Source organism: Belonocnema kinseyi, chromosome 3 (genome assembly GCF_010883055.1).
Source record: "Belonocnema kinseyi isolate 2016_QV_RU_SX_M_011 chromosome 3, B_treatae_v1, whole genome shotgun sequence".
Taxonomy (NCBI): Eukaryota; Metazoa; Arthropoda; class Insecta; order Hymenoptera; family Cynipidae; genus Belonocnema; species Belonocnema kinseyi.
In genome coordinates, this window is record NC_046659.1 from 80210928 (window position 1) to 80223075 (window position 12148).

A 12148-nucleotide genomic window follows, 5' to 3' on the forward strand; every position below is an offset into this window, starting at 1 on the left:
CATAAATTTTTAAGTTGTCAACAAAATGAAAATACTTAGGGTGCGAATTCGCACCAGTGTACTGTTTGAGGGTTAAGATCTGATGAGGGAAACCAGCTGTTTCAGAAACGTAATCGTTGTCGACTTTTAAATAAATTGCAACCCATTAGTCTGGAAGGTGTCACAATTATTAGGTTTTGCCTATATTTATTTATATATTAAAATTTTCCTAGACGTAAAGTAAATTTTTCTTAAAAATTGTATAAATTATGATTATTTTAGATGGAGAGCGTCGTAGTGGAAGACCAAACCAGTTCACAGATGCTCATCAACTCTTTTTGGGAAATGTACCTCACCATGCAACAGAAAGTGATCTCCGTCAATTGTTTGAACGTTACGGCAGAGTAGCTGAGCTTCGCGTCCACAGTAAACAAAACGACAGAAGTAAAGGCCCCCAAGGTCCCAACAGCAGTACAACACGTGTGCCTAACTACGGATTCATTACTTTCGAGGATTCCCAAGTTGTCGCGAAAGTCTTGAATGACTTGGTAAGTTACTGATTTTATTCTTAAAGTTATCCTCACCGAACCATCGTCCTTTTCCTTCTCGAAATTGGCCATTCAACGGGGCATTTCTGTAGGAAGCAGTTTAAGTAACGGCCACGAATAATCAGGACTGCCAGTCATTTTTAAAAAGTCGAAGGCATTTTCAAAAGGTTAAAAAAAATCCTAAGAATTTTAATTAATCTAAGGGATATTTAAAGCTCTTAAGATATTTCGATCGATTTTACAGGATTTCTGGAAATATCACAAGAAGCGAGGAATTTTTCAGGGCTTCGAAAATTTGAAGAGATTTCAAAATATTTTTTTGCAATTTATTTGTATATCATCCATTATTATTGTCAATTTATCCTGAATTCTTTTAAATTCTTTGAAATTGTGAATTCACTTAAATTCTTGACAGTTCTATTAAATTCCAATGGATTTTATTGATTCTCTGTTTAATTCATCTTTAAGTATTTTTAACTCACCGTCAATTCTTAGGCGTTTCATCAAATACTATTAACGTCTAGTAAACTTATTTAAAACTTACTGTATTCGATACGTTTTTTCATATTTAAATTTTTTTTCCAATTTACTTGAATGTTTAGAAATTTCGTCGAATGTTTTCCCTCAAGTTCCTCTAAATTAACTAGAATTTTACTGAAACGAATGGAGTTTTTCTAGTTCATTCTAATTCTTTTGAATTTAACTTAGAATTGTTTTGAAGTCTTATGCATCGAATTCTTTTAGATTCAAATGAACATTACATACTCTGATTATTATTAATACGCACTAGTTACTTTTTGGGTTAGAAATGAGTTACTTTTTGTAACTTTCTAATCTTTTTTATCAAACCATTATAAAACAGCTAAAATTTTGAAAACTAAATCACTGTCAACATTAACAAATAATATTATTTTATATATTTCAAACTGAGGCGGGGTTGGCCACTCGAATTTTTATTTTATATTAGATTCAGGGTGGCCGGTGGACCTGGAAACTTGGGAAATGACTCGGAATTTTTTCAAACCGGGAAATGACAGTGAATTTACTTTTTGACCCAGAATTTTACAAATTTGTAGAAGAAAAGAAATCTGTCCAACTTTCTTTGATTTTAACCGTTTTCTAAATAATTAGTTAAATTATGATCTTTTTCAATTATAATATCATTCAGTTTATAATGCGTAATTCGAAAATCTTTTACTTTAAAAATGTTCCATTTAAGTTTTTTAATTTTTAAGCGTAAATTTTAATTTAAAGAATTTTAAAATTCAGTTTTAAATATTTATAAGAATTAAAATTTAGAAGTGTTTAAAGTCTAAGCTTTTTGTTTAAATTTATCTGTACTTGGAAGTAATAAAAAGTGAATAAAAACGATTTAACAAAGCGATTTTAAATCTGTTCAAAATTTTAGAATTTCCAGATTTTAACGTTAAAACTAAAACTGTTTCAATTGGAAAGTCTTATTAGTTAAACAAACGCAAACGCCCGATTCAAACTTTATAAACTATTTTCAATTTTAAAATAACTTCAAAATAATATATTTATAATCAAAGTATTTTATTAAATTAAAAATATGACTCCAGTCTAAAATATTTAATTTTTAAACAAGTCAATTTGAAATTTTCCACTTAAGAAAAAGAACAATTACTTAATATTTAGAAATATAGGATTTTCATTTAAAATCAGTAATTATAAATTAAATATTCAAAACGAAAAAAAAAACTAAACGTTGAACGTTACAATTTTTATAAATTTTATAAATAAAAATTAAACACGTATTATTCTCAGGAAAAATTCGACAAAGTTGAAGAAATATATAAAAGTGCAAAAAAAGTTTTAATTAATTAAAATTTTGAAATGATTTCAAATAAATTAAGCGAAGTTTCAACGTGTGCCAACACAATCCGACTATTTGTGCAAAAATTTCAGTACAAACAGTCCACGGCCTAATTTAAAACTAAATATAGATTTTGTCAGATGTAGAATAAAAATTAGAAGCTTTTTAGGCGTTTTGAAAGGTTTCAGAAGAATAAAAAACATTTGATAGAAAAATTGAAATTGAATTTTTATTTCGGAAAATTAATTTGAAGAGAATATTTAAAAAGATTTGCAAAATTATTAAAAATAAATTTGGAGGATTTTAAGGAAATTTTTTCAATTTCGCAGGATTTGAAAAAAAAAATGTAAAAAAAAATTAAGGAAACATTCGAATAATTTTAAAAGATGTTTAGAAGTTCTGAAAAATTTGTAAATAATTAAAAATTTGCAAAAATGTAAAACCACATATAAATGTTTCAAGATTTTGAAATAAAACTTTGAAGCATTTTAAGGATTTTTAAACTATTTAAAATAAGAATAAATTTTTATTTAACAAGTGTTCAGTTTATAGAAAAAAATGTTATCGTTCTATTTTTAATGTTTCTAGCCTAAAATGTTTAAAATGTTATAATTTTGAAAAAATGTTGAATGCATTGATTGATTCATCAATTTAGAGCATTGAACATGATAACATGGATTCATACTTTTAAAAGTGATTTTGAATCTCTGAACTCTATAATTTATAAAAAAAAAATTTTTTAATTTGGCAGTTAAGCTGTATATAAATTCAAATTATTTTCAAGAAACTTCCGCCTTTTTCGTTATAATTTGAAATGAATTAATAAAACCCAATAAGAAATCCCCCCAAAAAAATCATTCTTGATCGAAAATTAAATTTTTTTTTTAAATTCGTGTTTTTGGATTTAAAAAATTCGTTCTTTCGGATGAAAATTCATCTTCTTTGGTTGAAAATTAAATTTTTTGTTGTTAAAGATTCAAATATTTGGTTAAATATTTAATTAATTGTTTTTAAGTTGGAAATTGAACAAATTTTTGATAAAAAATTCTATTATTTTAGTAGAAAATACCACTGTTTGCTTGAAAATTAACTTTTTATTCAAAAATTCGACTGTTTTGTAGAGAATTTGTTTTTTGGTTTCTTTTTTATAAAACAATTATAAGTCAGTCATGTTTTCTAACCCTCACTGTACATCGTCCTTTTCCTTTTCGGAAATTGGCGATTCAACATCTTTTCGCTGTGAAAGAATTTATCTCCCTTTTTCAAATACATTTTTAACTTTGCAAACTTAATAAATAAGTATATATATATTTTTCTTAACAGCCTATTTACTACCCTGATGAAAACGGACAGATCAAACTTAACGTTGAAGAGAAGAAACTCAAGCCCAGGATGTCAATGGAAGGTGGTGGTGGAAGGCCTAGCACTGGTGGTGACAACATGCGTTCAATGGGTGGACAGCAACAGCAACAACAACGCGGTCCAGGTAATAATGCTCACAATGTTATAAATTAATTTTAATACTAAACCTCACCGACACATCGTCCTTTTCTTTTTCTAAATTGGCGATTCAACGGAGAGGAATATTAAATTTGGCAGACTCCACTATGGGTTGCATTAACTGGCAGCGGCCAAAACTAAATCGCAAAAATGTTCAGTTCATTTCCACATTTTCAAGAAACTTAACATTTTTTTCGTTTTAATGCGAACTGAATAAATAGAATGCAATAAGACAATCCAATTATTTCTGGTTGAAATTTAACTTTATTAATTAAAAAGGCTACTATTTGGTCGCAAATTTAATATTTTTGTTTAAAACTTAACTATTAGCTTACAAAGGGATTATTATTGATCAAAACATTGAACTGTTTTATTGAACCTTCCTATTTTTGGATAGAGAATTCGTTCTTTTTAATTGAAAATTCATCTCATTTGGTTGAAATGTAATTCCTTTTTAAATAAAGAGACGAATATTACATTTTTCGTTCAGATTTAATCTCTTGTGGTTAAAAATTTAATTATTTTATTGACAATTCAACTAAATTATTTTAAGTAATTTTATGGTTGAAAATTAAACTGCATCGTTAAAAAAAAAACCTTTTTATCAAAAAATACTTAACCAGCGAAGTTATCTGAACCTCACCGACACATCGTCCTTTTCGAAATTGGCCATTTAGCGGAGAGGAATATTAAATTTGACAGAATCCATTTTGAGTTGCGTCATCTAGCAGTGGCCAAAACTAAATTACTGCCAACAATTAACATTGTAGATTGTAATTGTTTTTAATTGAAAATTCGAATATTATATTTTCGATTCAGAATTAATCTCTTGGTTAAAAATATATTTTGTTAAAAAGTCACTTTTGTTTGAAAATTCTATTATTTTAGTAAAACATTCAACTGTTTCATAGAGAATTCGTCTTTTTTGCTTAAAAATTCAACAATTTGCTTTTTTTTGGTTGAAAATGCATTTTTTTCTTGTTGAAAATAAATCTGTTTTGGTTGAGGGTTTTGAAAATTTGTCTTTTTTGTGGAAAATTCAACTATTTGATTAAAAGTGGAACTTATTTTTTTACAAATTCTTTCCCTTTGCTTTGAAGTTCAACTGTTCGATTGATAAATAATTTTTAATTGTTGAATATTAAACTATTTAAGAAAAATGTCAACCATTTGGTTAAGAATTAAAATATTTTGTTGAAAATGTAATTATTTAGTAGAAGAATTGAACTATTTCATTTTTAAAGTAATCTTTTTTGATAGAAAATTCATCTTTTTGGATTAAAAGTGTGATATTTTTTGGTATAAAAATTCTTCATTAAATATTCATTTTTCTTGTTTGAAAACTCAACCATTTGTTTGAATATTCATCTTTATCGTCTGGAAATTCAATTATTTAATTAAATATTCAACTACTTTGTTGAATATTCATCTTCTTTGCTTGAAAGTTAAACCATCTCCTTAAACCATTTCCTGATTGAAAATTAATCTGTTTGTTAGTGAATTGTTTTCGAAAACAATTGCATTTTTAGCTTGAGAAGTCAACTCTTTCGTTAATAGTTTATTTATTATGGTAGAAAATTTTCATCTGCTTTGAAAAACCGGGAACAATCAGAATTTTTTTTTAAGTCAGGGAATTTTTTTTAGAAAGCGTGCCTAATTTTTTAAATTTCAATCTAAATTTGAATAACAATAATTCTTTATTTGTAAAAGTAGCTTTATATTACTGTATTAAAAAATTTTGTTAAAAAATCTTTTTTTATTTTGTTTTTGAAATTAATTTTTCTACTGAAAATCTAACTATTTTATTTTTTGATCTAAATTGATCGTTTTCAGTTGAAAATTCAAGTTTCTGATTCGAGATTCATGTAATTTGTTGAAAGTTTGTTCTCTAATTGAATAAAATTTATCTTCTTGTTGAAAATTCGTATTTTTTTATTCAGTTTACGTGTTTTTAATTAAAAACTAAAATATTTTTTCGTTGCAATATGAACTACTATATTTTTTTTTGTAAATTCATCTTTATTTGAATACAAATTTGATTACTTGTTTTAAAGTTAAACTCTTATTAAAAATTAATTTTTTGGTTGAAGATTTATCTTTCTGGTTGAAAATTCGTTTTTTCTTTAACTGACGATTAATTTCTGTTACTAAAAATTTAACTTCTAGTCGAAACTTGGACTATTTTGTTGAAATTTTTTTCAATTTTTTTGGTAAACAGAAAATGTTATAATGCCAATTGAATATTCCATAGTATTAGTTGAAAATTCATCTCAATGTCTGAACATCAATTATTTAACTAAACCTTTATCAATTCAATTTTTGGTGAAAAAATTATCAATTTGAGTTGAAACTGCGTGATTTTTTTAATCGAAATTAATCTTCTTGCTTGAAAATACAATAATTATAGATAAAGATGAATAATCTCAGTTGTAATTTCATCTTTTTTGTTTAAATTTGAACTGTTCCAGTTGAAGATTCATCATTTCAATTGAAACTTCATCGCTTTATTTAAAACTATTTCAGTTGAAGATTTATCATTTTAGTTGAAAATTCATCATTTTAGTTAAAAATTCATCTGAAAAATCGTTTTTTGTTTTGTTTTTTGTAGAAAATGAATCTTGGAGTTCGAAAATTAATTTTTTTGGTTTAAAATTTATGTATTAGGTATTTTCACTTCAATCAACAGCTAACTTCACGTCGTAGATTGTTGAGGAGAAAACAAGGGATTTTTTCTATATAAGTTTTCTATAAATGTATTTGAGAAATAGTTTTTATATTTTAATTACTATTTAATGAAATAATAAAATGTCAGTAATTATAATTAATTACAAAGATATTACAGAAATAAAGTTTTGTTCTGTGCATTTGATCCATTGTTTTCCCCCTCAGCTTTGAACAAAGTGAAGTTAGCTGATATTTGAAGTGAAAATACCTAATTCCAATTAAATATTCATAATTTTAGCTGAAAATTAATTTTTTTGTTGAAATTAAACTCTTGTCAAAAATTCATCTTTTTGTTTTAAAATTAATCTGTTCTAGTTGACTATTTATTATTTTAGCTAATAAATCATAACTTTAGTTTAAGATTTGTTGTTTTTGCGGTGAAATTAATTTTTTGAACTGGAAATTTAACTATTCAATTCTTTGTTGAAAACCGATATTTTCCAGTTTAAAATTCATTTATGTGGTTGAAAATAGATCTTTTTAAGTTGAAAATTCAACTACTTGGTTGAGATTTTATATATTTTCTTGGAAAATCGTCTTTTTTATTGAAAATTAATTTTTTTGTTCGAAAATGCAACTATTTGGTTAAAAATTCGTCTATCTTGTTAAAAATGCAATTATTTTACATGGAAATTTAGGAATTTGAAGCGGTTTAAATCGAATTTAATATAGTACTTACAAAAATTATAGCTTGACAAATCTGAGATATCTGGATAAAGCCTGAAATTGTTTGGGAATTTTTTCCAAGGGTATGAGTAGACACCCTGTTATTATTTCACAAAGATTGCAAATAATTTCACAAAAATTGTATATATTTTAAAATATTGTACCAAGGCTTGTAAACCATATTTCAAGAGTGATCAATCTCTCACTTCAAAGTTAATTTCGTAAAGTATTAAAGGCTTGAATCTAAAATTATGTCAATCTTTCCAGGTGGCCCAGGAGGAATGAGAGGCGGTGGTGCACGAGGAGGTCCTCGAAGTTACCCCCGCAGTGGTGGTGAAGGTGGCCGAGGTGGCGGTGGTGGTATGCGACAGCCAGGAAACCCGAGCAATCAGAACTACGCAAACCGACGCTAACCATCGTCGCGATTTCCACTTTCTTCTTGGAAAATATCAGCATTCTCTGAAAATATCAGCGGTACCTAATTAAACGCCCTGGCAACATCATCATCGTCATCATGTCTCAGCGCGACCTGCGAGACTAACAATCTCCCAGATCTTGGGAACTAATTATTCTTATCGTCAATTGAAGAAACACGTGGAAAAAAAGAAACAAACAAACCTGGGATGCTCTTTGTTTTCCTGCATGTCGCGCCTTGCTCGTACTTCTCTTCGTAATAACACATTGCGGCAATAACAAACCACGGTGCGAATACCGGTCCCTTTTTATTTATCGATTATCTCTTAAAACTCCGAGGACTTTCAACTTTTTTTTTTAAGTCTGCTTACTTTTTGACTCGACTAACTTATTGATTGAAGATATGAGGGGGAAGGAGATCGAGAGAGAGAGAGAGAGAGAGAGAGAGAGAGCGAGCGACTCGAAAAGAAAAAACACTTTCATCCCGTTCTTACGACACACGTCACTTTACACAAACTCATAATCGACAGGTATCGATTCTGAGAAGGTGTCTCACTTCTTAAACTGCAGCTGGACTTTAGCAGTAATTAGTACACCCCCTTTCTATCGCCTGTCCCATCTTTTCTGACTTCTTTCAGCCTCCTCATTCTCCTCTTTCCTTCTTGAAAATCGTTTTGCAGAAATGATGTGGAGTTCGCAAATTCTTTTCTATTTGAATTTGTCCGTGTCGATTCACCCTGACATCGAAAAACCCTACGTCTGCTTAAAAACCACTGGCAAAAAGAGGCGTCGACCGAACAATAATTATTACTATTATTAAGATAAGTAAACACTGTCGTCGATGTCCAAAATCACAAGTTTCAACACAAACGGAAACGGTATTCGTAAGTTTGACATCGCTCAATAACAATAAATTTATTGATACCGGTCCTGTTTTTGTCTAGATTAAATAGAAATAGACTCTCTCAGTTTAAATACAAATTTCCTTCGGTGATTTATTTATAAAGGCACGTTTAAATAATCAAAATTGTTTTTTTTTTAATTTTTTTATGGTCGGCGATTCATTGTTGGAGATCTTCAGAAGTACTTAAATACTAAAAAAAATTACGTTTTAATAGTTCAATTCGTTTGAGGCTTACTCTCCGAATTTCGGTGCATTTTACACTGCCAGGTGATTTTATTCCTTGGGTTTAAAATTTGTAATCCAAATTTTAACCGGATTTCGAGAAGTAAGCATTAAGTTTTTTCATAGTTTTCTAGTCATTGAAAATGTTTTTGAAATTGTTTATTTTAAATAGAGAAGATCTCGACCAATGAAGCCTCTCGAACCGCGGAAGAAGAAGAAAAAGAAGCTTTAAAAATGTCGAAATTTAATTAAATTAAATTAACGAGTGAAGCGTCGACACGTATTTTCTAGATCTTTATTTGCCAGTCGGATAAGTTTTGGACTTTCTATCGAATTTAGGTGCTTTAAAAATTGCAAATGAAAAATGAAAATATAGGAAAAATACAGAGATAAAATTGAAATTGGTTTTCAGGAGAAGCCGAAGTGAATTTCGCTGTGATTTAAAGTTTTTCAAGTCTGAGTTGAACTATCGAGAGGCGTTTCCTTTTTTCTTACTGACCATGGAGACTAATAGTCTGTATTTGAACAGCTACTGCGTTATAGTTTGTAATGGAATATGTTGTGTCGCTGCGACCAGGCTGTGACAATTTTTCCAGATCGCATTCTTAAATAATGTTGCTCCATTTTTTCTTGAAAGGGAACGATCAAGAAAGAAAGAAAAAAGAAATTACTCAGGTTCAAAAATCCTATTCGAAAAGTCACAACTTGGAAGTAGCTTTATTAGACGGTTTCGCATCGCGAGGAACGAATTTCACACATCGATGTAAGAAGTAAATTAAATTTTAGGTTTCTAATTCACCGACGATTTACGTTTCTTGTTAATGCTTCTCTTTATACTTTATTATATATAATATTAATATATATATATCTATACAGTTGCCCTAGGAACGCGTGATTTATCGAATTTTTGTTACGAAAAGGGCACAAGTGTCATAGATATACCCTTGTAAGGGAGGCTTTATATCATCTCTTTGTTAAGTTTAGCACGACTTATTTTAATTTTTTTTTCTCATTTTTTTTTGTATGGTAATTGCGGATCGTTTTGCTTGTTTTAAAGCTCAAGTTGATAATTGGTTTTCGAACTCGCGACGACCACAGATTAGATTTTGTGCGCACTTTTCAGATTGTTGTTAGCAATTGGGTAGAGAGGACTCAGGTTTAGGTAGATAATTTTTTATTCGAACTTTGATGAAACTGCTTCAATTTATTCAGTTGGTTGAGCGACGTTTGAAAATGACGTGCACGAAATCATCCGGTGGAGTGTGAATTAGTTTTAAACATTAATTTCCATTCTATTTGTTTTTTTTTTAAGTGAGAGAAAATGAGAGAAATGATCGTTACGAGGGAGAATTAAAGGGAAGAATTTATCGGGGGAAACGCTTATCTTAACTAGTTACTAGTCGGAAGACAGGCAGTCGGAGGGCTGGCGGGCGGGTGGGGTTGAATTAAAGAAAAAAATTCCTGCAATGCGAAATCGTCAAAATGTACGCGAAACTCAGTAAATTTTTAGTGTGAATGTTTTTCTTTTTTAAGTGACTATAGGTAATCATTAAAGTAATAATTATAATATTAACTACGAACGAAAGCAAAAGCAAAAGAAACACAAATCATAATGATAATGATTATTATAACGATTAATGAACTAGAGGATGGCGATAATTAAATTGTGAAGTTTTGTAGCATACATTTTTATTTTGGCTGGTTAGGCCACTTTGTGTGTACAACCGTGGACAACGTTACTTCGATAAAAGTATAATGTTAAATTAAAAATGAGAGAAACCGACAAACGTAAAATGTATTGTAACTTTTTGCATTTAGTAATAATATACCTTACAACCCGTAATCAAGTCTTGTCATCATTCCTTTAAACATCGGGCCCTGTCAACGTATCATATATTTTTTTTAAAATATTTATTTCAGTTTAGAAGATTTTATTTTGCTTTTGTTTTTATTAGATTTTTTTAGGATTTTGTTGCTGCAAAATATAATGCGAAGGTTACAGATATTAAATTTTTATTTTTTCAATTGCGTTTACAAAATCAAAAACTCCTTTTTATTCGATTTTTGATTTTTAAATAGTTCAATTTTAAATAGGAATATTTTCCTAAGCGCTCCAAGTTGTATTATTTAAGTGCGATTTATTTAAATAATTGGACAATTTATTAACTTTGATGTTAGACTCTGAGGCTTTCAAAGTTAAACTTTAGTTTGAAGTTTCTTATTTGGATTTTATTGAAATTTTGTAATATAATGTTTGGGAAATGGGAAGCATTTCAACGTTGCATGAGCAGGGCCTTGAATTTGAAATTAATCTTTCAATATGGCTACAATATTTGGAAAGGATTAACGCTGAAATTAAATATTTTCAAATACTTACTGTAGCAGAAACGATTTTTTAAAAATTCGGGGCGATTTACAATTTTTATTTAATTTTTAAACATCTAATTGAGAATTTAATGAATTCTCAAGTTTTTGTTTAAATTTGGTGAGTTTTCAACATTTAATTATTATTATAAATTTATTAAAAATGCAAGCAAATTTTATTTTAAACATTTGAAAAATTTGTTTTACGTTAAATTTTATACCTAAAAACGCAAAAAATTTCGAATTTTGTTGGTATTAAGTATAAAAAAGTTTTAATATGACAATTCTTGGCAACTATAATTTTTTCAGTTTAAATATAGTTCGATTCGTCTAATCTTCAGCGTTCTACAGTGGAAAGTTTTTTATTTTTATTCTTTCACATTTCAAATTATTTCTAATTTCGAACTTTTTTAAGTATAATTAAATTTAAAATTTTTTTAAGGTTATTAATTACCGTGAATTTATTTTTTGATCTTAAAAATAACTTGACCCATCAATTTTGATATTAAATTATCAATTTTCTTATTTATTAACAAATCCAAATTCTGTAAGCTTTTACTTTAAAACATTCAATTTAGTTTTTAATTTCAAATTCTTAAATTTTAATCGCTTTGAATTCAAAGTGATTTAAATAAAAATATTTTCCATTTTTTACACAATTAATTAGAAACAATACAATGTCAATTCCTTTGATTTTTTTAAATTCAAATCTAACATTATTCAATCTTGATCTTTTTGAAAATATCCTATTTCCGAAATTTTAATCTGAAATCATTCAACTTTGAGATTCTTCAGTTGAAAATAAAGTTATTCTATTTTAATTGATTTTATGCAGAAATTATACAAGTTCAATTCCTTTTAATTTTAGTCGAAATTTTGTCTGTTTTTTTTTTACCTAATCTCAAATTGATTTAGAACGTTTTTAGTTCACTTTCGTTCAATATATTTATTTCTTATTTTTAACACTTTCAATTTGAAATAGTTCATTATTGT

At 27.9% G+C, this 12148-nt stretch overlaps 1 protein-coding gene across 1 annotated transcript in view; it reads left to right on the forward strand.

The window, feature by feature from the left end:
• Positions 1-10634, forward strand: part of LOC117168697 (ras GTPase-activating protein-binding protein 2) — a 23160-nt gene extending 12526 nt beyond the window's left edge. Inside the window, exons 5-7 of the mRNA XM_033354382.1 lie at positions 262-527; positions 3685-3847; positions 7519-10634. Of these exons, the coding sequence (XP_033210273.1) occupies positions 262-527; positions 3685-3847; positions 7519-7664 (575 nt within the window). The 3' untranslated portion in view covers positions 7665-10634. The remainder of the gene's footprint in view (positions 1-261; positions 528-3684; positions 3848-7518) is intronic.
• Positions 10635-12148: the final 1514 nt, after the last annotated feature.